Source organism: Lontra canadensis, unplaced genomic scaffold (genome assembly GCF_010015895.1).
Source record: "Lontra canadensis isolate GAN:19392208 unplaced genomic scaffold, GSC_riverotter_1.0 scaffold59, whole genome shotgun sequence".
In the NCBI taxonomy this organism is placed as follows: domain Eukaryota; kingdom Metazoa; phylum Chordata; class Mammalia; order Carnivora; family Mustelidae; genus Lontra; species Lontra canadensis.
Window position 1 is genome coordinate 3,398,986 of NW_022631053.1, and position 26,962 is coordinate 3,425,947.

At 50.7% G+C, this 26,962-nt stretch overlaps 1 protein-coding gene across 4 annotated transcripts in view; it reads left to right on the plus strand.

Moving 5' to 3' along the window:
* Positions 1 to 311: 311 nt before the first annotated feature.
* GALNT6 (polypeptide N-acetylgalactosaminyltransferase 6) overlaps positions 312 to 26,962 on the plus strand; it is a 34,314-nt gene continuing 7,663 nt past the window's right edge. The window contains exons 1-9 of one of the 4 annotated variants that reach the window (XM_032876756.1): positions 319 to 400; positions 1,360 to 1,447; positions 5,909 to 5,983; positions 7,196 to 7,319; positions 9,045 to 9,107; positions 12,006 to 12,599; positions 14,350 to 14,522; positions 23,185 to 23,334; positions 24,357 to 24,591. In XM_032876756.1, the coding sequence (XP_032732647.1) occupies positions 12,109 to 12,599; positions 14,350 to 14,522; positions 23,185 to 23,334; positions 24,357 to 24,591 (1,049 nt within the window). In that variant the 5' untranslated portion in view covers positions 319 to 400; positions 1,360 to 1,447; positions 5,909 to 5,983; ... (1 more) ...; positions 9,045 to 9,107; positions 12,006 to 12,108. Of the gene's footprint in view, positions 401 to 1,359; positions 1,448 to 4,369; positions 4,559 to 5,908; positions 5,984 to 7,195; positions 7,320 to 9,044; positions 9,108 to 12,005; positions 12,600 to 14,349; positions 14,523 to 23,184; positions 23,335 to 24,356; positions 24,592 to 26,962 lie in introns of those variants that run through there. The other 3 variants (XM_032876758.1, XM_032876759.1, XM_032876757.1) reach the window with 3 other exon arrangements.

Consider the following 26,962-nt stretch of genomic DNA (forward strand, 5'->3'; position numbering starts at 1 on the left):
AAAAGCTCTCGTCTTTGGGGTGACGACGTCGCTCCAATCTCCTTCGGCGCGGAGAGCCTGGCTGCCCAGACTGCACCCCGGGTGGGCTGAGATCTGGAGAAGCTGGAGAAGCCCGGCTCCTAGCCGCGGTGGGGTGGGGGATGCCTGGGGCCAGGGGCGCCCTCCGCGCGGCCACCAGCCTCCCGGCGGCCCTAGGCGTAGTCCGGCGTTCCGCCGCGGGCCGCAGCGCTCGGGGGCGCGCCGGGTGGCCGCCCGCACCTCGCCGGGGAGGGGCGCGAAGGGCGCGCCCCAGTGGCTGTGCAGGGCCCGCCCCGGCCCCGCCCTCGCCCTCCAGGACGTCCCGTCGGGAAACCCGCGAGCCGCGCGGCCGAGCGGCTGCGGCTCTGTCTTGGCGCGACAGGTAAGTGGCCGAAGCAGCCGGCGACCCTCGCAGGCCCCCTCGACCGACCTCCCCCCGCCCCGGGCCTGGAACGCAGAGCTCTCTCGCTTCTCGGGACTTCCCCCCACTGGAGCTCGCGTCTGCCAGGTCTTTGCTCCCCACCTCACTCCTCCGCCGACCTTCTCCTCTTCCACTTCCTCCTCACCACCCCCCGTAGTGAAATGAAGGGGTTGGGCCAGACTGCTCCTAATCTGTCGTGGTGGCCTCTAGCTCCTCCCTCGGTAGGACCCCCGCCCCCTCCATCTTTGAAGATGAATGAAGGACTCAGACCTCTGGGACTTGGAGGGGTGGGTAGGAGAGGGACAAGCCGTAGCCATCCCTCCAGGGTTCTACAGCCTTTTCCCTTTACCCATCCGTGCTCCCACATCCCTTCTGTTCCCCGTCTTCCCAGATTGGGCCACCCCTTGTGCTGCGTACAGGAAATCTTTCATAGAGATATCCTCCTGCCAGTGCCACGTTGCTCCTGAGTAGAGGTGGGGTCTCAGATGACCTCTCTCTGGTGTCGTGGGCCTTTTGGGAGTGGGAGCTGTGTGGCATTGTGGGAAGGCAGTCTCATGGGTGTTCATGACTGTGACTGTCACCAACTTCCCGATTTCCCCGTCACTTGTTCTGACAAGCCCCAGGCTAACTGAAAGGAGAAAACGTTCGTTACTTGCCCCCAGAGCAAGTCATCCCAGACTCTGACTTCTGCAGAGGGTAGGACAGGGCTCTTCTGTGTGTATGGCTGAATGGGGGCTCAGTTTATCCGCAGAACTTAAAACGGACCCTCTCTATTGGCTGACGCCCATTGCAACAGCCCCAGTAAGGGTTTTAACACTGTTCCTCCGGACCCCACAAATGCAGTTTACAGGCACTGGATGAGGTTAGCAACTCTAGACCACTAAAGAGATGTGTAGGCTTCTGCTCGTTTTACCAAAGAGGCTCTTTTCACCTCTCCAACACATGAGCCCCATCCCTACCCATCAGAGGAAGGGTAAAAAGGATGAGACAGACAAATTCACGGACAAGGTAAGGTGAGGGGTTTGAAATATACTTTGGTTCCTATTATCCTGCAGAAGTCAGTATCACGGCACGCAGAAAACTACTTCCGGGGGCATCGGGACGGAAAGGGCGGGACTGTCAAAGAAAAGAGGGAGTCTGGAGCCAGTAGAACCATGAAGGAAACCCTGGCTGCCCCAAATGGCCTTGTCCTTGGTGATCACTGCCCGCAGTCGGCAGGACAGCTCATACCCACCCAGAGCAGCATGGAATAACTCACGCCTGGAAAGGGGAGGTGCTGATGCATGTTGGATTCCCTCTGAGATCAGAAACATCTTAGCCCAAGTTCAGGTGTCCCGTTCAGGACCATAGGCTTAGTCCCCGTAGCCATTGCCTAGAACAGACGTCAGGAATAGGAGGGGTAGCTAACCCTAGGAACTTGGGAGGCAGTTGGGTATCATAAATCCAGGCAGCTGACTTAGCTCTGTCTCTAATTTAGCTGTCTAACCTTGGCCAAATCACATAAACATTCCCTGGGTGGGGAGCAGATGAGAAGGTATCCATGAAAATGCTTTGGCAAAGCTCCAAGCAACAGACAAGAGGCAGCGTGGTGTCATGGTTAAGACAGTGGGCTTTGGACAGACCTGGGACTGAGTGCAAATCCGACCTTTGCTGCTTCCGTGCTATGTGACCTTGATTAAGTTGCTTAACCTCCCTGTGCTTCGGTTTCCTTACCTGTAGAATGGAAAAGATAATGGTCACTTGACTTGCCAGGGTGAATAGTGATATCAAGCGTGGTGGTGGTATTACCCCAAGCCTCCTCCGGCTCACACAGACCTCCCCAGCTCTGGAAGTGAAGCTGAGGGTCAGAGGCCGTGTCTGTATACCAGAGGGAGCCAGCAAGGGGCCGTGCCAGAAACATGCGGGTGAACTTGGTCCTTCACAGGGCATTCTGTCCCACTCTGGGAAAGCCCAAAATGTCTGCTCTCATTCAATGAGAATGAGAGTGAGGGTTTGAATAAATGAGAGGTCAAGTGCAGGGCAGTGCCTGTCTCTGTGTCGAGCTCAATGCTGTAATTGTGCTGTGTAAAAAGGCTCACACAGTGAACAAGGTTGGGTTCAGTCTGGGGAGAAAGAGGATGGTTAGAAGACTCTTTTGTGGCACCTGAGATCCCCGTGGGGCCAGGTTATTCTCCTGTATTCCATGCAACCTGGTCCTGAGCCCTAGGTAGGTTTGAAGGAAGGAAGAAACCCAATCCTCATCCTCAGCTCTACCTCTAACAGAGAACAAAGGACAGATGGACCAAGGCTGTGGAATAGCAGGCCCAAATTCCTCAGGGCTGTAGGATGCTGTGGGGCTGAGAAGGCTCGGTGGGTTGGTCGGGAAAATCATTCTGGAGGCCAAAGATGGAGGATGAGGAAATTTAAAGACAGGGAAGGAGAAGGCGAACAGGATCTAGGTAATCTGAGTCTAGACCTGTTGGTTCTCCCTCTCTCACAAAATCTAGTGGGGAAGTCCCACACAGAGGGGAAGTGTGGGGGATGAAACTTAGTAACAAATATACAGGGGGATCCAGAGGACAGGACCATGCACCTTAGTCTAAGAAGGCTTCTTGGAGGAGGGGAGAAGTCTGAGGAAGAATTTGAAAGAGAAAACAACACTGCTTGTTTAGCAAGAATATAAGGGAAAGGTGGTAAGGAGGAAAAGGTAAGGCAGGGAGGGTGAGTGACAACCAGAAGTCCGTTGCTTAGGCCAGTGTTCTGCTACAGATCAAATACAGACCCGCTCAGATTGTGGAAGGGAGAGGGGCAGGAGGCAGAGGAGGCTGGCAGGCAGCTTCTGCTGGGCCTCCAGATGTGGGAGATAAGGATGCGGTCTGGGATGACGGTTTTGAGAGAGAGGAAGAGGAGGATCCAGGAGGCAGGGAATGAATCAGCAGGACCCGGGAGTGGGCGTGGAGTGAACCTGACCTTGAGAAGGCACTGAAAACTACCCCGAGGTGCCTGGGAGTGGGGCAGGGGCTTTTTCAAGGATTTCCGGGCTGGGGGCGGGGGCGCGGGAGCGGGGAATTGGGAATACCCACCAATTTAGGGGCGGGGTGGAGACCCTAAGCTCGGGGGCTTGGCAAGTTGAGTGTAGCTGTCCTACCGCGGGGAGCAAACTGTGGGATGAGGAGAGAAGTTCTGCCCTACCCCCTCACCACCCCCTCCTCAAATCTGGGGCCCTGCCTTCAGGAATACCGTTGGGGCCACCCCTCCCCCCTTCCGTTCTCCCCCTCCCCCACTTGGGCACGGAGGAGCCAGCAGTCTCTGAGCCTTCCTTTGGAGAACAGTTGCACATCCCTGCCACACCCGACCCAACGGGTCTGGCGGTCCTCCAGTGAAAAACCTGTGAGCTGCTGAACTTTGTTTGGTCCCGTATTATTTTGATTTTCAGTGGTCTTTGCGGACTTGGAATAAATGACCAAACCTTCATTGAGCACCGACTACATGCCAAGCACTGTTCTAGGTGTACCTTGTGAGCAAATTTGGGCTGCGTTTTTCAATGGAATATCTGTGTTTGGGTAACTTTGGCTTAAAATGTTATGCAAACGTAAAATGAACCTAGATACCAAGGTGCAGGGGGTGGGGGGAGTGGAGAACTGGAGAGACTAGCTACAGAAATAACTTTCAGTACATCTTTCTGGGGAAATAGGCCACAGTCCTGCTGCCTGAATCTTGAGGAAAAGTTGAAATGTCTTGAAGGTGTAATTAAGGGGAAAGTGAAAACCTCCCAGCATTCTGTAATCAAAAGGGTGAGAGGGTGGGAGGAGGGGTTTGCAGGAGAGAACTCACTAAGCTTAAGAACAGAGGAAGTGAAATGAGTGTTGTGTTTGATGGAGAAGTGCTGGTGACAGAAAGAATCCTCTGGCCCCAAAGGGCCTCTCCGTGCCTCCCCTCCTTCCCCATACTGGTTGCTTGAAATTGACCTGCCCCCTCCCCAGCATGATGTCTAGCTCCACACACCTGCGCCCTCGGTGAGATCGGTCTGACAGTCATCACTTTTTTGAAGAACCTGTAATTGAGCTGTAGTCTGAGTAACTTGAGCAAACATCCCCGTGGTGTCGGCTGCTTACTTCCTGGCTGCCACGTCTCCCGGAGGTGAGCGGCTTAGCAGATAAACAGAAACTTTGTTACAAAAAGGCCACCTGGCTGGCAAGGGCGTGTTCTGGGGTGGCTGACTCGGGTTGTCACAGAAGCTGAAACTTTGCCTGGGACTTACAATTTTGTCATTGTTAAAGCATTTGTCGTCCTATGTAGGCCCTGGGGAAGGGCAGGCGCCAGGGAGGGGCGGGGCACGTTTAAGAGTGGCATGGTGGGTTGTGGGGAGACTGGGGAAAACAGCCTGGCCCCAGGCTCACAGGAGCCTAACCCAGTCCCCACCCACCCAGGTGACCTCCAAGAGGGAGGTAAGAATATGAGAAGAGAGCAGTGGACTGGGAATTGGGAGACTGGCATCTGCTTCTGGGAGCCACAAGCTGTGTGATACTAGGGAAGTCACCTAACCCCTCTGGCCTGTCCTGTAAGAGGAGGGCGCTGGACTCATGGACAGACCCAGTCAAAGGGGCCCACCGAGGGTATGACAACAGAGTGTCACGGAACTCAAATGCTTGCTGCTCTAAGTGCATTCAAAATATCATCTAGTGAAGCCGGCGTTTACCCCTGTAGCTTGGAATAGGTCATTTGAACCGCTTGGGCTTCCTCTCCTTGAACAAGCATTTATGGAATATCTACTCCCTGAAAAACCCGGGCTAGACTTTGCAAGTGACAAAACGGGTAAAACACCCTGCCTCTCTGGCCAGGCGCTCACAAAGGGGTGAGAGACAACAGACTCCTTTAAACCCGAGGAGGGCAGTGAGGAGCCCAGTGTGGAAGCACTGGGACAGGAGGGACAGGAGGGTGGAGGGAGGAATTCTGGGAGATCTGAAGGGGCTTCTTGGAGGAGGCTATGATGTAAAAAGGAGGGATGGCACTGGGTCACTGACTTTCAAACTTCTGTGACTGGGCCGAAATAAGAAAGACCTTTTACAGCAAGACGTGGTGTCCGCTCACCTACAAGGGTATCCCAAAAGTCTTAGGGTGCTTTTACACTTGACTCACATCAGAGGTATGAATTCTACAATCAGACAGAAAAGCATCATTTGAAAATGTAGGAATTTAGATTTCTTTCACTTTTATTGAGTTTTAGGAATTTTATTTTACTTTATTTTTAAAGATTTTTATTCATTTATTTGACAGAGAGAGACACAGCGAGAGAGGGAACATAAGCAGGGGGAGTGGGAGAGGGAGATGCAGGCTTCCCACCAAGCAGGGAGCCATAGAGGGAGCTCGATCCCAGGACCCTGTGATCATGACCTAATCTGAAGGCAGATGCAATAATGACTGGGCCACCTAGGCGCCCCAGTTTTATGAATTTTAAACAACAAAATTTTCCTTTTCATTTTGTATCAGGACACGTTTATCATCTCTAATGGGCAGAGACAAGCATAAAATAAAAATTTGTTCGTCAAAATTCATAAAAATCAGGTAAAAGAAATTTTTATAAAACTTTCAAACGACGTTCTTGAGTCTATAGTGTTTACACTTCTGAAGTTATTAACGCTTAAAACTGCTAAGACTTTTGGTACACTCTACATAAGTATATGTAATAACTGATATGAAATTTTAAAAAAACAACACCCATATTGCATGCAATCCACTTTGGTATTTTCTTTTTTGTTCTATTCTATTCTGATCTTTTTTTTTTTTTTAAGATATTATTTATTTATTTAAGAAAGGGAGAGCGTGGGCATGGGCAAGAGCCAGGGGAGGGGCAGAGGGAGAGAGAGAAGCAGGCTCCCTGTTGAGCCGGGAGCCCCGATGCTGGGCTAAATCCCAGGACCCCATGACCTAAGCTGTAGGCAGACACTTAACCAACGGAACCACCCACGTACCCCTCTATTCTCATCTTTTAAAGAATATTTTCATGCTGATTTGCAATACTTTAAATTTAGTCCACAATCCTACAGTGAGTTGTAATCAGTGGTTTGATAGACCCTGGGGCTGGGTGAAACCTCAGTGACAGAAAGTAAGCTTGTGTTCTGGCTAGTGAGGCCAGAGGGGCAGGTCCCATTTGTTCAATCTAAGCAAGATTCCTGGAGGAAGAGGATTTCTGGCATCATCTCGGTACTGAAGCAAGATGGTTCATGTGTGGCAATCCCAAGCATGGCTGGAGGAAAAAGCATTGGGAATTCCCCTCAGCAGTAGCAGGAGGGAAATGAGTGGGTGAGGGCTATGGACATGTTTGCCAGTGGTCCTGGAGGCCAGGTGTGGGAGCTCAAATGTGAGGGAGCTGTACAAGACACTGCGGGGAGAATCCTTTGAAGCTGACCAAGTACTACATACAACAGGGACTACTCCTTGACCAGGCTGGTGGAGGGCTGACTCCCCACTCTTGCTAACCACACTTCTGGGAATCTCCCATGCAGACACCAGAAATCCTGAAACCCAAAGTCTTCTGGCTTCCATCCGATTATGTGTCCCTTCTCCTGGGCTCTTTCCTATTGCCCACATGCTGAGCAAACAGAGACCTCGTTCCTTACCGCCACGGCTAATCACAGGTGTCTCATTTCATTTCAGGATGTGGTTAGTACCTTGAGGAACTGCAGTCTCCAGAGAGCAAGGCTTAGACAGGCAGGCTGGATTGAGAGAGCAGAAGTCTGGGAATGATTCAATTTAACCCCAGGTCTCTTTGTCCAGGGGAAATAAAAGGAGCAGAGGTGAACCCCACTGCAAAGGACCACGAGACAATGCCCGGACAAGGGAATTGGAGTGATCCGGGTGATTCTAAGTGAAATCAATCAGGGAAGACTTCTTGGAGGAGGTGAGTCACAAACACTTGGCAGCAGCTGGTAACTAAGCTCTTACCAGGTCTTTGTTTCTGACTGTGCTCCCTCTTTCTTGCTGGAATGGGAGGGTAGACAGAATGTATCAAGGAAGGTACAGCCTGCAGGATGGTTCAACATTGTCATGGCAAACATCCCCCACTTTTCAGGCTCTGTTATTTGTGCTTAGCTGGGGCAGTTCCAGAATTGAGGAGGTGTCTAGCTCAACCTCTTGTGCTGGCCCAGCATAGCTCAACCTCTAGGGCAAAAATCTGTCTCTCCACTGTATCCTCATTCCCTCCTTGAAGGCTTCTTCCAACCCAAAGAGATCTACCTCTTTCAACTTAGCACTTCCCATCTGTGCTATTATTAAGTTTTAATTTTATTAATTCTTGAGGAAGTAATGTCATCAGGGTTCAAAGTGCAAAAGGGTGTTCAGTGAGAGCTCTTTTTCCTGCTCCTACCTTCTCCTTGGACAGGTGCCACCTGGACCCAGCACTAGCAGTTCTTATTCTCCAACTAGATTTTAAAATCTCTTGGGAAAAGGAATTCTCTCCTATTGCTCCCTGTCCCTCTGTGTCCCAGCTGTTCTCCCACCCCATCACCCAAGGGACTTTTTCTAGCCCCATATCCTCCCTCCTGATCCACACCGCTACTATCTTGGGTCAGGCACCCCCCCAAACCCCTCTCCATTAGCCATCCAGTTGCCAGTCCGATCCATCTCCTAGACACCCTCCACCAGCTGGCCTACTGTCTTCCTGTAATGCTGGTCTCTGGCTAAGCTTTTGTTGCTCCCATACCTCAGGTCAAGGCAAACTCCTTGTCATGATGACCCAGTTGCAGCCACCTCTCCAGGCCCATCCTCAGTGATTCCTGTCTTCATGCTCCCACCATACCAAACCACTGGCAGTTCTCTGCTTGGCCGTGCTATCTCCTGCCTCTAGACCTTAGTCTGTGCCATTCCCTCTGCCTGAAATGCACTCACCTTGCCTGGCCAGCTCCTTCCTGTGGGTGAGTGCTCAGGCCAAGCTCCTCCCACCGAGGGACTTCTTCACTGCCAACACTCTTCTGCACTTGCTGAGTTTCCTGTGTCCTCTCTTCCTGGGCATCAAGGCTGCCTGTCTCCCTAGGTGATTTCCATTTAAAAATCTGACTTCCCTGGGGCACCTGGGTGACTCAGTCATCAGGCGTCTGCCTTTGGCTCAGGTCATGATCCCAGGGTCCTGGGATTCAGCCCCACACCGGGATCCCTGCTCCGCAGGAAGCCTGCTTCTCCCTCTCCCACTCCCCCTGCTTGTGTTCCCTCTCTCACTGTCTCTCTCTGTCAAATGGATAAAGAAAATCTTAAATAAATAAATAAAATATGACTTCTCAGGTCAACTATACTTCAATTGAAAAAAAATCTGACTTTTCCAATTGAGTCTATGGACTTGCTCATCTCTGTCTCCCCCGTTGTGATGAGGAAAACAAGTTTTGAGAAAGACAACTTTGTTCTTCGGAGTTGCTGCCTTGGCATTTTATCGAGTATGATTACCCTACTCACATCTAGAGTCTGGACGTTTCAATAAGGACTTGAGTTTAGAACACCTGCCAAAAGTTCCCACTTCACTTTTAGTGGGGCACCTTTTTAAAATAATCACTTAGGAGTTAAGCCCAAGCAAAGTTACTGACCTCTGTCCCAATCACCTTTGAGTATAGGTGCTCTCTGTGTCTCCCGCTTGCAGGTGGCCCCAAACTGAGGACGGCCTTTCCCCCTGGCTCATTGCGCCCCCTCCCTTCTGGGATCGGTAAGTACAAATCAATCTTTTTTTTTTTTTTTTAAGATTTTATTATTTATTTATTTGACAGAGAGAGAGATCACAAGTAGACAGAGAGACAGTCAGAGAGAGAGGGGGAAGCAGGCTCCCTGCTGAGCAGAGAGTCCGATGCGGAGCCCGATCCCAGGACCCTGGGATCATGACCTGAGCTGAAAGCAGAGGCTTTAACCCACTGAGCCACCCAGGGGCCCCAAGTACAAATCAATCTTGTACCTCTGCTTCTTCCTTTGTGTGGGTGTGTTGAAACTGGGCCTTCAAGTCAGAATGACCCCATGGGTTTCACTTCCCCAAAGTGGGACCTCAGATGCTGGGGGAGCAACCTGCTAATCCCGTGGGGGTGGCTTGTGCCTCCTTGCTCGGCAGGTCAGAACCTGAATATTCTTAATTCTGTATATAAGCTCCCACTTAACACACCTGTATGGCAGAGTACCTGGCACGTAGCAGGTGTTCCCAGTGCTGACAGAACGAACACATTTCCTCTCCCAACTCCTGATACAAAGTAGTTGCTCAGAGAGATTTTGTTCTATTTGACTTTTGATGATGCTACTGAATCCACTGTTATAAAGAAAACCCTGTGTCTAGCCCTGCTCCCTCTTGAGATCACAATGGGACCATCTCCCCCAGATGCAAGTGACTCCAGACACCAGGCTTCTCTCCACAGGCAGGAAGGAGCTTGTATGTTTAAATGACAGCATTAAGTAGCTCAACCGGCATTACTTTTAAACAAGACATGCCACCAGTAATGAATGTGGCTTTGGCCAAGGACCAGGTACTCAAGGGTAATTGCTGGGAAGCTGAGCAGGGATTTATTAATTATAATAATAGGAGTAATTGATAGCATTTATCAAGGGCTTATTATGTGCCCAGCACGCTGCTGAGTATTTTGCAGACATCATCTCTGATTTCACCTCATTGTAACCCTGTGCATTAAGTATTCTTTACCCCCACTTTCTAGAGGAGGAAATGGAGCCTTAGAAAGATGACCTACTCTGTCTCAGGGACACACAGATGCTAACAATGGAAACTAACACTTTTTGAGAACTTACTATGTACACAGACTGCTAAAGTTTTTCCATGAATTATTTCATTGAGCTTTAATCCTTACAACAACCCTAAGAGTAGTTGCTATTGTTACTAGAACGGGCAAAACTGGGATTTGTACCCAGGTCTCTTGCCACCAACATCTAGTGTTTAACCAATAAGCTTTATGCTTCCAGGGGCGCCTGGGTGGCTCAGTTGGTTTAGTGTCTGCCTTCAGCTAAGGTCGTGATCCCAGGGTCCTGGGATCAAGTCCAGAAATGCACTCCCTGCTCAGCGGGGAGCCTACTTCTCCCTCTGCCATTGCCTCTCCCCCCTTGACTCCCATGTGTAAGTGCACACACACTCTCTCTCACATAAATAAATAAAAGCTTTAACAACAACAACAACAACAAAAAAGCACCTTATGCTCCCAGAGTTCTCCACAGAAAGTTTTGCACTCATCCTTTGAGCTACGTGACTATGGGCCTAAGGGTAGAAGCTGGTGAACACGTAATCCCATTTCTGCCTGGAAGATGATGTCATAGAACCTCAGGTGTTTTTTTTTTCTTTAATTAAATATGAGTAGATAGAGAAAAATATCTGCAAAATACATGTAAGGGTATAGAGAATAACATTTCCACCAGTAGCCGCCATTCCCACACATTTTCTTCCCTCCCCAGAAATTTTGGTTTTATTATTCCTTCAGGGTTTTTTTCCCCCCTTCATTTTTCTTTATAGCTTGACCACCCATTCATTTTTGTGTTCATAAACAGTATCATTAGTTTCCCAGGTTTCTGAATTTTCTGCAAGTGGGTGCGTCCTGTTTGTATCTTGCCGTGGCCTCCTGTCTGGTCCTGGCGACTGTCCCATGCAGCTGCTTGTCAAGGTAGCTTGTGCTTTGTCACTGCTGTGGAGTTCTCCGTGCCGTGGGTATTTCTTACTTGTTCATTCTTTCGGTGGACATGGATTGGTTCTAACTTGGACCGTTGCAGTCAGCACTGCTCAGAGCTTTCCCGTACGTGCCTCCTGGCTCATAGATGCAGGAGTTTCTCTGGGATATAAAACTGGGCGTAAAATTGCAGGGTCATTGGGTGTGTATTTTTTTTCTTCTTCATAATTTTTCTAAAAGATTTGTTTATTTGAGGGGCGCCTGGGTGGCTCAGTGGGTTAAAGCCTCTGCCTTCGGCTCAGGTCATGATCCCAAGGTCCTGGGATAAAGCCCCACATCGGGCTCTCTGCTCAGCAGGGAACCTGCTTCCTCCTCTCTCTCTCTGCCTGCATCTCTGCCTGCTTGTGATCTCTGTCTGTCAAATAAATAAACAAAATCTTTAAAAAAAAAAAAGATTTGTTTATTTGTTATTAGAGAGAGAGAGAGCAGGGAAAGGGGCAGAGGGAGAGAGAATCCCAAGCAGGCTCCCCACTGAGCATGGAGCCCAACCCGGGGCTCCATCCGGGGACCCTGAGATCATGATCTGACCCGAAACCAAGAGGCAGAGGCTTAACCGACTGCACCAACCAGGCACCCCTGGGTGGGCACATTTTAAAATTTTGCTTGATAATGTCACATTATTTCCCAAAGCCGTTATGTCGATTAAACCTCTTCACGCAGAGTTTCAGCATTTGGTAATTCCAGATCCGTGGGTGTCATAGTCTCAGAGTAGGAGAGCAATGCTGAGTCTGGTTCCTCATCTTATGGCTAGAGGAAACTGAGGCACAGAAGAGTGATGTGATCGGGCCGAGGTGTGGTCACCATTCAGGGACAGAGCCTGGACTCAAACCTCAAGCCCCCCGACTCCCTCCACACTGCTGCCTTGGCTCATTTCTCTCTCTCCTCTCTTCCCTTCTCAGGCTGAGGACCCAAGGAGTGGCTGCTACAACCTATCCAGCTATTTCCAGGGTCGGGCGCAGCACTCGGAGCTGACCCGGCCAGGGCCCCCTTTGGGTCCTAAGGATGCGGCTTTTCCGCAGACGCCACATGCCCCTGCGCCTGGCCATGGTGGGCAGTGCCTTCGTGCTCTTCGTCTTCATCCTGCACAGGGATGTGAGCAGCACGGAGCAGGCCACCGAGAAACCATGGCTGAAGTCCCTGGTGAGCCAGAAGGATCACGTGCTGGACCTCATGCTGGGGGCCGTGAACAACCTTCGAGATTCGATGCCCAAGCTCCAGATCAGGGCTCCCGAGCCCCAGGAGACGCCCATCTCCACAAACCAGTCCTGCCTGCCTGGGTTCTACACTCTGGCTGAGCTGAAGCCCTTCTGGGAACGGCCACCCCAGGATCCCAATAGCCCCGGGGCAGATGGGAAAGCATTTCAGAAGGACAAGTGGACCCGCCTGGAGACCCAGGAAAAGGAAGAAGGCTATAAGAAGCACTGTTTCAATGCCTTTGCCAGTGACCGGATTTCCCTGCAGAGGGCCCTGGGGCCAGACACCCGACCCCCTGAGTAAGTAGCCCCCAGAGTCCTGGGGGGAGGCCAGGGTTCTGCCTTAGGTGTGGCTGGTGCGGTCATGGCCACAGGCCAAGTGCCAGGTAGAGAGCTGCAGGTGATTGTATGACATGGGCAAGGACTTCCTCTAAGCCCTCCCTTCTTTTCCTGACCAGTGCCCTTATCCTCAGGCTTGGTATTGTGGTCAGGCCAGACGCCCAGGGAGACTGTGACAGTAAAATGACCAAGGTGATGGGATACAGAAGGAGGAGCTCAGGTCCCGGGACCTGGCACCAGGGTAAATGGGAGGGATGGTTCCAGATTGCAGACTCGATGGCCCGCCCTCTGCGGAAGCCTGCCCAAGAAGAGCCTGTGGGACTCTGCCATTGAGCTGTTGAGAAAGGGCTGTTTCCGGACAGGAGCCTGGATGGTCAGGACCATCCCTCCACCTCCTGGCTTCCCTCTCTGAAGGGCCACAGGACCAGGAATTCATTCCAGCCTTCATGTGGAGCCATTTTTACTTACCACCCCAGGCAGTGAACCAACACAGAGATCTCTGAGCTCCAAGCTCTCCCTGAGGCTGCCATGGCCTGCTCACGTTGTCCTCAAGACATAGATTCTGTCTGTCCCAGCTCAAGAGTTAGATCCTTTCTGGCCTTTTCTCGAATGGCAGCCCCCTTCTAGAGTTCATGAGTACTTAGGGCTGGGAACCTAGGGGCCCTCAGACTTGGACCAAGTATCAAAGTCCTAGATGGTGGGGCCACTCAGAGTTCTCAAGAGCTCCTCAGCAGGGAGGGGTGTCAGGCAGGCGGGCAGCCAGGAGAGGAAGTTGGGGAATCACTTCTGGAGAATTCGTAAGAAATCTGACAGCACAGGGGGGATAAGAAAGGCCGTCAGGGGGCGCCTGGGTGGCTCAGTCAGTTAAACACCTGCCTTCAGCTCAGGTCAGGATTCCAGGTCCTGGGATGGAGACCCGCATCCACATCCGACTCCCTGCTCAGCAGGAAGCCTGCTTCTCCCTCTCCCTCTGCTGCTCCCCCTGCTTCTTCTCTCTCTCTCTCTCTAATAAGTAAAATAAAATCTTAAAAAGAAGAGAGAGGAAAAAAATAGACTGTCAGCCCAAATGATTCCCTGAGGTCTAGGATTCCCAGCATCCCACCCCCAGCCGAAGCAGAGTGTCAAGAGTGTGGCTGTGTGGCCACGTCCCCAGGGTAGCTGGAGCCGATGAAGACACAGAAAAGGTCACAGGAAATCGTGTGTGATAGTAGTATCAGATTACAGGGAATTAATGAGGAAATGGGTTAGAGAAGCACTGTAAATTGTAAAGAAAAGAACCGTTTTCTCTCCTGGAGTACGGAAATTGTAGTCACTTTTCTCAGATGTCAAATTTGCCCTTTATTACTTCCCCTTGGGGACCTCCAGATTGGATTATACTTTTTGCAGCACACACATTACTGAGGAAGAGAGAGTCAGCCCTGGGAACTCCTGGAGCAGATGAGAGAAGTCAAGGGGAGGGCAAGGGAGCCCTCTGACTCAAGCTGGGGCACCGAGCCAGGGGTGGGGCAGATGGGGTTTGGAATGGGTTTGCTAGGACCTGTGCAGAGGCTCAGGGTTGGTGGAGAATCAGAGTGAGCCAGGAACAGGGAGCAGCTCCTCCCAGCCACACGGGAGAGCAGAGGACGGTGATGGCAACCTGTGGACAGGGCTCTCCCACCCCCTGGAACTCCTGAGGACCTGGAGAGCTGTATCAATGCTTCCATCCTCCTAGATGTGTCGACCAGAAGTTCCGCCGCTGCCCTCCACTGCCCACCACCAGCGTCATCATCGTGTTTCACAATGAGGCCTGGTCCACACTGCTGCGAACTGTGTACAGTGTGCTACACACTGCCCCTGCCATCCTGCTGAAGGAGATCATACTGGTGGATGACGCCAGCACTGATGGTGAGGCTGGAGGGGGCCCAGGTGGGGGAGCCATTATCTCCCCTGGTACTCCGGAAGGAGGGCGGGTCCTCTGGGGAGAGCACGCACCCCCACTACCTGTGGCCTGGTACCACTGCTCATCATAAAGGCCAGGAGCAGGGAGAAGGAAGGGGAGGGAGAGGAAGGTAGGGGCAGGGGACACATAGACCACATTCCCAGAGCCGAATCTTATTCCCATGTCAGCCGGTGAGCTCCCAGATCTTTGCAGTTCTGGTTTCTGAGACTCTTAGAGCTGCCCAGCACAAGCCCCCGTCAGAAATGGTGGGAGAAGTCAGGGCAGTGGGTGGCAATGCGCCTTCCTCTCCGTTTCCTACCTGCTAGAGCGCTCTTCTACTCTCAGAAGAATCTGCCTCTTTGCTGTAGTTGGTGAGAGGTAAATGAGGTTGCTACCCAAGCTTCCACCCTTTAAAGAAATTCCACAAATTTCTACTGAATACCCCACCTGGCATCGACCTAGGTGGAGGGGATACCATGACAAATGACAGATGGGACAGAGCTGCCCTGTAAAGGCCAACAACCTGCATAGGTCAGAGGGCCGCTTACGACACCCAGGAACTCAAATCCTAGCCCTGACTCTTCCGAGCTCTGTGACCTTGGGCAAGATCCTTACCCTCTCTGAACCTCAGCTTCTTCTTCTGAAAATGAAGACAACTGACTCCCTCACATGATGGGCGAGGGCTCAGAGATGGGGATAAAGGGGATAATTCACGTGCCATGGAGTACTTAGCATTGAGTAAGCACTCCATTAGCATTAGTTCCAATTTATTCTTTGTATGGGAGCGATGCGCTGGCAGGGTCCCTGGCCAGGTGTTATTTCTGCGTGGTGTGCCCAGGGTGGCCGACGGTGGTGGCCAGATGGAAACACGCGTGTCTGGGGAGAGAAGAGGCTCACCAGGGCATTCCGAGAGGAGAGAATGGCACAAGCAGAGTTCTAGAGACATAGGTGTGTTTGTGAACTATTGAGAGGTTGGATTCGGCTGAAGCTGAGGTTTCTTGTAGGAAATGACACTAAAAAGATGTTGAATTGAAATTCACACCATGCTTAGAGTATTTATTGAGGACAAAAGTGAGTCTTTGAAGGTGTTTAAGCTGCAGAATGATCTTGTCTCAGAAAGGCCAGAACGGGGACAGGGGCCGTGGGACCAGTGCGTTCCCCTTAGGCTTGGCACGGCCTTCTCCTTGTAGCACACGCCATCTGTGTCTCCCCTGGTATGGCCTCCGGCGCCTGTGCTCTCTTCTCAAGGGCAGGAACTGATCCCACACTTCCCAGTGTAAGCCCTGAGGCCCCTCCAGTTTCCTGCTACCTTCTGACCTTCCCCAGTCTCTCTCCTGCCCTAGAGTAAGACTGATGCCAGAACAATGGAATGGGGCAAGGCAAGGCGGTGGAAGGAGGAGCTGAGTGTGAGAACTGTGTCTTCAGGGTGGTCACATTTCCCTGGGGAGAACAGATACCCAGCAGGACCGCTTACAGAGCGAGGGCAAATCAGCATCAGGGATGCAATCATAGGGTCTGTGGATAAGGAGCTAGAGATTGGTCTTCCAGAAGGGAGGGAGGAACAGAGAGTTTGGCAGACATGGGTGGGGCGTGGGCGGGCCCTGCAGGGAATCTCGGTAGCAATGGGATGGTTGGAATGAGAGCAAGGGTATCAGCTGTCCTTCCTCTCAGACTGGGTTCTCTGGAGACCCTTCTCCCCGCAGATCTTGGCTGCCCACCTGGGCGGTGGGAGTTCTAAACTGTTTCAGCTTGCCACCCTTCAGAATTTTGAGTATCCAAAAGGGAGAGGTCTTCTGACTAGGTAAGACAAGTGACATAAGGCCAGGCCTGCATGGGTGGCCTCTCAAGGGCACGGCAGCCTGTGCCTAGTGGGATGGACTTGGCAGTGGCCTCCACGGCTCTTCCAAAGGGCCTGCCCCTAGCCAGCCCCCAGACATGTGCTTCCATTCTCTCTGGCTCTCTGAGAGCCAATTCTAGTTACCCCCAGTCACCTGCCTAAAAAACCTAAAGCAGTCCTTCCTATTCTTCTGCAGCCTGGCCTCTTTGAGAATCTGTTACAACTCTGCTCCCTCCCTAGAAGAGTGTACAATTGTTACACCAAGGTGCACACACCTACGTTTTTTGCATGTAATTCCAGGGGATTTGTGGACCCTATGATAACCCCACCTCGAGGCCTTTCAGACCCTAGAGATGTTTCAGCAGTGGTCAGTTCCTCGGGGGAAAGGGGAAAAACTCAGATCCGTGGCCAGAAATTGCCGCGGTCCCCAGCGGGATAAAATTGCCCACATGTTTGACCGTTGGATCCGATTAACCGGCTCCCATTACGCACACAAAACAGGGGCTGTGTCTCTGCGGAAACACAATGTCCACGCTCTTGTGCCCTCCTCCCCTGGTGCCCAGCAGTAGAGGTATGACCATGAGGACAGATGTTTGATACTGGCCTGAGAGGCCTGGTGCCAGGCTGGGGATCTTTCTCTTTCCCCCTTTGGAGTCCGAAGCCCAGGCACAGATTTCATTCCTGCATGGCCCATTCAGCAGCCTGGTACACTTCTAGTTCGGCACACTCTGCGAGCTTCTTGAAACTGGTCCTTGAGGCCCACTGGTCCACCGTGCCCCCAACAGGGCGTCCCTGTGTTGAAAGCCCTTCCCAGCCCCTTGGGGAGTCTGAGGGGGAGGGAACCTAGGCCTCCCTCCTGTGGGAGTTTGCTAGATGGATGGAAGGAAATCAGATACACCTGGGACCCGAGAGTCAGGAAGTGAACAGGATCCTCAGTGAGCAAGTTCCTCAGGGAGAGAGGTGAGGAGGTGGTGGTGGCCATTGGGGGGGGCGGTGCTGTAGGAAGGGAAGGAGGGAAGGGCAGCCCTAAGGACACATACTGTGAAACCCAAGGAGGAGACCTTTGGGGGAGCACTTGGGATTAGCTCAAGATTTCCATTACCCCCCCTTCCATCTCCCCATGCTGCTCAGAATTGGAGTGACAGGTCCTCCCGTGGCCTCCTAAACTCTTAGTAATACAGGTTGGGAACTGTTCAAAGCCTCTAATTTTAGCTGAATTACAACCTCCAGTGTGGATTTCAACAGGTAAAGTTGCTTTATCACTTCTCTCTCCTACCTCCGTACATGTTTTATAATATAAGAAGGCCTCTCAATTGTAACTCTGGGTCCCAGATTTTCCAGGGAGGCTTCCATTTTGCTGTTTCCTTCTTTTTCTGCCCGTAGAGAAATTCCAATTCCACATGTTCATTTCATCCGCCTGTCTCCTCCTTACACCTGGAAGTGGAAAGTGGCCGACAAGGAATCTTGATTTAAGTTTGAAAATTCGGCCCACGTGTTCATAGGTTCTATCTGGACCAGTGAATCGTAGAACATTCCCAAAGGGTGTCATACTTGTTTATTTCTCCTTTTATCCTTCCAAATGGATTAATCAAGAAAAAATTTCCCAGTTGCAGTTAGATTCAAGGCTGAAAAGAACACAGATGGGCGTGAAAACAGAATAAACACAAAACAGGAAAAATGAGTGAGGAAGTCTTGCCTACAAGAAAGGCTTTTCTGTTGTTCTTTTCTAGCTTTTTTGGAAGCCAAGGAAGAGTGGGGCAGCCCCCAAGAGAAGAGTAAACAAAGGCAGGCGTTCACTGATTTGCTTAATAAGTATTCTTTTTTAGTTACCTTCAGGGCACCACACCCTGGGCCGGCCCCTGGGGCTACAGCAGTGAACCTGCTGGGCAAGGTCTCTGTCTTCATACAGTTTACTTTTTTAATGGGAAAGACAAAATATATAATTTCAGATAATAAGTGCTCTGAAGAAATTAGAGGAAAAAGAAAAAGAATGCAGGATGCAGGATGATGGGCTAGTGAGTAATTATGGAGCTACTGTAGTCATGGTAACCAGGAAAGGCTTCTCTAGCTGGTCGCTGCTAAGTGGAAAGCCCCTGAGGTTAGGTGTGTTAATGGGGCAGAAATAAGGCAGCGGGGCTGTAGCGAGCAAACAGACAAAAAGACCACTGTTACAAAGTGAGTTGAAGAGATGAGCAAAACTGAATCCAAGACCTTTGTAAGCAGTGGTCAGTGTTTGGATTTTCCCTGTGTGTGTATCTGTGTGTGGTAAAATAGGCATAACATAAAATTTACTATCTTAACCATGTTTAAGCGCACCCTTCGGTGGCATTTAATACCTTCAAATTGTTGTGAAACCATCCATCATCACCAGAACTCCCTCATCTTCCCAAACTGAAACTCTGTACCTTTTAAACAATGACTCCCTCTTCCCTCGCCCCTGTCAACCCCCATTCTACTTTCCTGTCTCTATGAATTTGACTAAGTATCTCATATAAGTGGAATTATTCAGTGTTTGTCCTTTTGTTTCTGGTTTATTCTACTTTGCATAATGTCTTCAGTGTCCTCCGACTTTGATTTCAGCTCAGGTCATGATCTCAGGGTTGTGGGATCGAGCCCCACATCAGACTCTACGCTCAGGTGGGAGTCTGCTTGTCCCTCTTCCTCTGCTCCTCCCCCCACTCATGCTTGCTCTCTCTTGCTCTCTTTAAAATAAATAAATAAAATCTTTGGATTCCACATATGAGTGAAATCATACAGTATTTATCTTTCTCTGACTGAACTTACCTCACTTGGCATTATACCCTCTAGCTCCAGCTGTGTTGTCGTAAATGGCAAGATCTCATTATTTTTCGTGGCTGAATAATATTCCATTGTATATATACACCACATCTTCTTTATGCATTCATCAATTGATGGACACTGAGGTTGCTTTCATATGTTGGATATTATAAATAATGCTGCAATGTACATAGGGGTGCATATATCTTTTCAAATAAGATTTTTGTTTTCTTCAGGTAGATATCCAGAAATGGAATTGATGGATTGGTACTTCTATTTTTAGTTTTTTGAGGAACCTCCATACTGTTTTCCACAGTGGCAGCCCCAATGTACATTCCCACCAACAGGGCACAGGGTTCCCTTTTCTCCACATCCTCTACCAGCACTTATTTCTTGTCTTTTTGATACTAGCCATTCTGACAGGTGTGAGGTAATATCTCATCGTGGTTTTGATTGGCATTTTCCTGATGATGAGTGATGTTGAGCATCTTTTTTTCACGGGTCTGTTGGCCATCTGGATGTCTTTTTTTTTTTTAGATTTTATTTATTTATTTGACAGAGACAGTGAGAGAGGGAACACAAGCAGGGGGAGTGGCAGAGAGAGAGGGAGAAGCAGGCCTCCTGCCGAGCAGGGAGCCTGATGTGGGGCTCGATCCCAGAATCCTGGGATCATGACCTGAGCCGAAGGCAGACACTTAACAACTGAGCCACCCAGGCACCCCCATCTGTATGTCTTCTTTAGAAAATTGTCTATTCAGGTCTTGGCCCATTTTTTAATCAGATTATTTGGTTTTTGGTGTTGAGTTATATGAGTTCTTTACATATTTTGGATATTAGCCCTTTATTGGGTATATGATTTGCAAATATCATCTCCCTTCCAGTGAGTTGCCTTTTCATTTTGTTGATCGTTTCCTTCCCTGTGTAAAAGCCTTGTGGTTTGTTGTAGTCCCAATTGTTTATTTTTGCTTTTGTTTCCCTTGCTTGGGGAGACATTTCCAGAAAAAAAATATTGCTGAAGTTGATGTCCAAGAGATTACTGCTTATTTTTTTTCTTTTAAGGAATTTTATGGTTTCAGGTCTTATATTTGGGTCTTTAACAAACCATTTTGAGTTTATTTTTGTGTACAGTGTAAGAAAGGGGTCCAGCTTCATCCTTTCGTATGTTGCTGTCCAATTTTCCCTACACCACTTATTGAAGAGACTATTTTTTTTTTCTGCATTGTATATTTTTGCCTCCTTTGTCATAGATTGGCCCTATAAGCACGGGTTTATTTCTGGGCTCTGTATTCTGTTCCATTGATCTATGTGTCTGTTTTTGGCCTTTGAACACTATGTTTGAAATCTGGAATTTTGATACCTCTCTCTCTCTCTGTTTTTCTTTCTCAAGATTGGTTTGGCTATTTGGGATCTTTTGTGGTTCCACGTGAATTTTAGAACTACTTGTTCTAGTTCTGTGACAAATGCTATTGATATTTCCACTGATTGCTTTGGGTAGTAAGGACATTTTAGCAATATTAGTTCTTCCCCTCCAAAGCATGGTATATCTTTCCATTTATTTGTGATTTGCTTATTTATTTATTTGTGATTTATTATTGTGATTTCCATTTATCTGTGATTTATTTCGACAATGTCTTATAGTTTTCAGAATATAGGTCTTTCACCTCTTTGGTTACATTTATTCCTAAGTATTTTTTTCCTAAGTATTTTATTCTTTAAAAAAAGAGAGATATTTTGTTTTTTATTTATTTATTTATTAGAGAGCACATAAGTACTGGACTGATTGTGGTGGGTGAGAAAAGGGAAGAATCCAGCATGACTCCTGGGTTAAAGCCGCTGGAGGGATGCTGGTACCACATCCTGATACGGGGAGACTAGAAGCAGGCAGGTTTGGAGGCATTCTGGATCCATTTTGAGCGTGTTAGGTTTGTGGTGCTGTTAGACACCCAAGTGAAGATGGCAAGGCCAGGAGAAAAGACCTAGGAGCCACCTGCATATAGATGCTAGTTCAGACTGTGGGACTGAGTAGTGCATGTGTGTTCAAGGTCACAGCAGTCTCATAGACTCGTCATGAGGAATGGAGTTGGGCTGGGGTGGTGGGTTGTTGAACGTGAATTAGGAGGCAAGCTTCTGGGGAACCTAAGAGAGTATGGATGGGCTCACCTGTGTCTCCACACTCAGCTCCGCTCGTATCTTGGACAGATATCCGGTGGGTCCAGGGGTGTGACAGGAAGGAGAGGCATTCCTTAGGGGAGTTGTCTCACTCCCCTAGAAGGGTGGAGGGCTCATGCTCCAAAGCCCCGGGTCCAGCCTAACCACCTGAGACTGGAAGGAAGGCGTGGGAGGAGGGCTTTGTAGAGCTTAGCACCCCCTGGGGTTCACAGCTCAGTGCTTCTCGGTCTCTCACCACAAAACCCACTTCCTATGATGCTTTGTCCTTGGGTTATTTCCATCACCATGAACTTCCTCTGAGCACAGTTAGGTGAGTGCTCAGGGGAAGCATCAGCCATGCTGAGAAGGTGAGGCTCCTGGTTGACATTCCCCCCTCCTCCTTCCTGTTAGAGCCAGCACATGGGGCGCTAGTTGGATTATGAGCCCAGGAGCTTCCTGAGGGCAAGACCCAGACCAGGCCCATCCCTGCCCTGGATAACGTCTGGCACCTGGGCAGTGTGTGAGCACGTGTTTGGAGAGCACTGGACTGCTGAAGCCAAATGAGTCTGATTTTGACCCCTAAATATCAGGGACAATACCCAGATTTCAGAGCATTTTAATCTTCATAGAAAAGATTAAGTAAGAAAGTCCATATGTAAGCACCCAATTCAATGGTGGACACATGGTAGGTGCTCAAGTATTTGGGCATTGTGTGTGGGCGGGAGGATAAATCAATCATACTCCCCCAAAATTAATTGAGTTCAGGCCCCACAGTTTGTATAACACTGCATTTGAAGCAAAACCTAAGCACCGGGCTGATCCCACAGCCCCACACAGAAAGGCCACACTTCTGTCATGCCTGCCCTCTGCCTCTTCTGGAACACTAGGCCGCTCCATTCTACACAGTCGGGAGCAGAACTGTGGCACAGATGAACTGTAGAGCGGTGAATAAACCAATTTAAATAAGATTCAGAGTGGGTTTCAAGATGGATTGTTTCAGAAGAGAGCTATTTTGAAAGCCTTGAGGATCTCAGAATGAATAGCAGTGTTATGAAGTAAGCCCTCGTCGCAGAAGGAGCTAGAGATCTCAGCAGAGCTATCCTCCCCCCCACACACCCCCAAATTCAGGATGGTTGCACCCATTACAGGCTCCCGAGCCCTGCACAACCCCAGGGGGGGGGTCACTGATCATCTCCCTGCAGTCGCCACTTCTCTGAGTGGCCATCTCACCCTGCTACCGCCACAGGGCCGACACTTGGTACCTGGGTTTTTAAAATTTAATTAAAAAGCTGCTCAGTATCTTTTCATCTTCTTAAAGATTTCTCGAGGCAGAGGGGTTAATAAAGAGAATTAGAACACGACTGCTCATGGCTGACCCAGCAAGCCAGAAATCAGCCTTTGTGTGCTTTACCTGTGCGCTCACTTGGGAGGGCCCCGGAGACAGGGAGTCAGGGTCCTGAAAAAGGACTGCCGCAGGCCCCCAGGTGTGGGGAGGAGAGGAGACTGGAATCCCAGTTACAAAAGGTGGTGGCTGAGAAGATGCAGAGACCCAGGGGCAGCTGAGTGCCTTTGGCGGAAGTTTATCCTTGACTAGAGACCAAAGAACCACGACTCCGAGGTCCTGACTCGGAGACCCGGGCGGGGGTGGGGGGTGGGGCAGTTCCTTAGGTAAACCGGTGGCGCAGGATCGGCCCGGTGGGCATGGGGGGCACAGGCGCTGGCCACACCCAGGGAATCGCCTCCTTCAGTAGGTGCTGGGCCGGTAGGAGCCCCAGCGCACCCAGCTTGGTGCTCACCGTTGGGGGGGGGGGCGCGGGGTTCACCACCCAGGGGTGAGCCGGCACCAAGGAGGCTGTCCCTTCCAGACTACTTGAAGGAGCAACTGGAGCAATACGTGAAGAAGATGCAGGTCGTGAGGGTCGTGCGGCAGGAGGAGCGGAAGGGCTTGATCACTGCCCGGCTGCTGGGGGCCAGCGTGGCCCAAGCGGAGGTGCTCACCTTCCTGGACGCCCACTGTGAGTACAAGGGGACCAGCCTCGAACCCGGGAGGCCCGAGGGTGCTCCTGTCCCGCCCCCCTCCCGCGCCCAGGCCGAGCGAAGATCTGGAGGGGCCAGGGCATCACCAAGGTCCCTGCTGTTTCTGGGAGTAAAGGAGGCTTGGGACTCACTTTAGCTAGCTTCGCATGCCCTCTGCTCATCCCAGTCCAAGGATGTGCCCTGGAGCACCCAGACTCCCCTCTCTCTTTCTCGCTTGGCTCAGTACCTCATTCTGAGCTCAGCCGGCAGAGATCCTCCTGTCACCCATGGGAACTAGTTTGTATGGAGCTCTCGCATAGGGCCACACAGAGTGCAAAAGGCCTCCTCTTTGCCCCAAACCCAGACACCTCCCCGCCGTTGTCCGGAAAGAAATTGTTCCCTGAAAGCGGTGATATGTATTAGGGAAAACTCTAGACTCAGAGTCAGGAGACCTGGGTTGGCCTTCTGGCCCTGCCAGTAACTGAACCTCAGTTTCCCCATTTGTAAAGTGGGAATGAAGATACCAACCTTATTCACCAACGGCCAGATAAAGTAATCTCTACAGTTCACTGAAAATCTCAAAGGGCTAGATGAGCGAAGTGGATTATTATTCCAGAACCAGAGCTGAAGCTCGAGGTGTGGTCCCTCTGGAAGAGGGGACACCCCCTTCTACATCCACACTTGGAGGGCTGATTCAGCCGACAGGCTGGAAACCCTGAAAGGTCACCCATCCAGGTCCTTCCCTGTGCTTTGGATCCTTTGAGTTGACCATGTTACTCCCCTCAGACCTCCATTCTTCCCTTCAAAGTTACCTCCACCTTTTGGTTGCGTGAGGGGGTTAGGTAGGAGGGCCTCTGGAGATCTTTCTATGCTTTCTACAATTGTGGCACTTCCCTCTATTTCTCTAACACTAGGGAGTATCGGGAAGGTTCTCTTGCCCTCCTGAGTCTCCCTGTGGGTGTGGGGCCTGGGCTTAACTGGGGCACGACCCTGACTACTGTCTTCTGGTCCCGACCTGCAGGTGAGTGCTTCCACGGCTGGCTGGAGCCCCTCCTGGCTCGCATTGCTGAGGAGGAGACGGCGGTGGTGAGCCCAGACATCGTCACCATCGACCTGAACACTTTTGAGTTCTCCAAGCCCGTCCCGAGGGGCAGAGTCCACAGCCGCGGCAACTTTGACTGGAGTCTGACCTTTGGCTGGGAGGCTCTCCCCGCCCATGAAAAGCAGAGGCGCAAAGATGAGACCTACCCCATCAAGTAAGGACCATAGCCTGCTGAGCCTCTAGCTGGCTTCCAGGGACCCGGGCCGTCTTAGGTCCACGTATATTAGGCACGCCACGAAGCATGTGGTGTAGCTTCCTTACTCCTCATCCCCTCTGAGGCGGGTACTAGGATTAGCCTGCTTTACAGGGGAGATCCCAGCCTCCTAGGGAGAAGCAGTCAGCCTCAGACAATGCACCTGGTGGAATAGGATCCAAAGCCCACACCCAGGCCTCTAACCGCAGCCCTGCGATGCCTCCCACTATGACCCACCGCTCTTCTTCACCACTTACTGTGTGCCAGGCACTGACTGAGGGCTTTACATAGCTTGTCTTCTTATTGCTCCCCACATGTAGAAGTTCATGACAGGTACATGCAGAGGTGCAGAGAGATGGAGGGTAGAGGCCACTGTCAAATTGCCCTTGTAATAGCGGGCCTTGTACTCCCAGGTCACTGTCTTTGAAAGGCCTGGAAACATATTGAAGGAAACTAGACATGTGTTTAGCTGTTTGCAATGTGTTACCAAAGCCCTGAACTTTTCCTGTAGAGGGCCAGACAGCAAGTCGTTGGGGTCCTCCAGCCACATACAGTCTGTTGCACATTCTTCCTTGTTGGTTTGTTTTCATTTAACCACCATTGAAAAATGTAAAAATCATTCTTTGCCCAGCGCCTTATGAGGTCAGGCCCGCTCTGGCCTGTAGGCCGTACTAGTGTGCCCACCTCTGAGCTATGGCGTGGATACTTGAAAGTTTACCCACTGTTTTTGTTTTTTAAAGATTTTATTTATTTATTTGACAGAGACACAGTGAGAGAAGGAACACAAGCAGGGGGAGTGGGAGAGGGAGAAGCAGGCTTCCCATTGTGCAGGGGGCCTGTTTCAGGGCTCGATCCCGGGACTCTGGGATCATGACCTGAGCTGAAGTCAGATGTTTAATGACTGAGCCACCCTGATACCCCAGTTGACCCACTGTTTCATGCCCAGCTGGGTCTGCCCCGCATTCACCCACCGTGTCCTTCCCTCTCCAGATTGCCCTCTGGCATTGTTAGGGACCACAAGTTTATTTTATTTTATGTATTTATTAAGTAGGCTCCGCACCCAACACGGGGCTTGAATTCATGACCCTGAGACCGAGAGTCGTGTGCTCTGCTGACTGAGCCAGCCAGGCACCCCCACAAGTTTATTTTAACAGATGCCTCAGCCAACCGGAGCTGGGGAGTGACTTTTAGAGAGAGCTCTGGTTTGGGATTGTCTGTGCCATTTTTTTCCCATACTGACCAGGGAACTTAACTGAATATACATCAGGGATGGAGGGAGCAAAGGTTGGGGATCGGTAAACAGAGAGGTAAGAGAGAAGGATTGAAAGGAGGAAAGGGTTGCAGTTCCTTCCCCTCCACAGGCCCAAATCCTAAGAAATGCCACCCAGAGCCTCAGTAGACCCTGTGGGTGCCACAGGGAGGCATCCCATGGTCCCGACCAGCCAACTTGCTCTGTCTGCATTAGAAGGAGGAAAAGAAGCAACCGAAGAGGGAAAGAAGAAAAGAGAAGGCGGGAGAGAGAAAAGGAATTGGAAGTCCCTATCGACCCAGCACTTGTTTCATGGATGTCTTTTGTTTGGTGTGCACGGCAACAAAGCCCCCCTCCCCCAAATTGGGGGCCAGGCACACAGTGGCAGAGTCAGGGACAGGGCACCTGGCCCTTGCGCATCACTGCTGTCCCCTGCTCTGGTGTCTGAGGACTATGCCACTAGAAGACAAAGCTCCAGTGTTTGAGGAATGGATTTGTTCCCTGGTGTAGGTGCCCTGGCCATGTGCATGGCTTACCCCAGGCGTTTTGCGTGGTAGCCCACCAGGAGGCCTGCGGGCAGTAGCCTCCCATCCTCCACTCTTGCTCTCCAAGCTGGCAGGTGCCTAAGAGGAGAGGAAAAGGGCCTAGGAAGTACAGGGAGTTGCCAGAGGGCATTGGGTGTGGGTCTATAGTGAAGTCCGCAAGTAAGGTCTATCCTCAGAGGTAATTTGTCAGCGCCTTCTAGCTCAGAGAGACCTCTCAAGGCCAAGAGACGGCCCAGGTCAGGGAGACCCTCAAGAAGAAGCAGATTAGCTCCAAAGTAATCATCTGGAGTCCCAGGGCTCTCTGAGCCTTCACAGGACTTACTGGGGGGGAGGGCTTAGAATGCCTGGGAGAGGCCAGAACCAGGGACAGAAAGCCTGCCTGAGCATGAGAGTCTTCTGAGTGAAATTCCTTCCAGAAAGTGGCTCTGGGAGCTAGCTCCTACTTTGGGAGCCACAGGGGTCACCAAGGTCAGGCTCCTGTACCCATCAGTCCAGTCTGGTGAGCACTGATGGAGAGCCTGCTGTGTATAAAGCACTT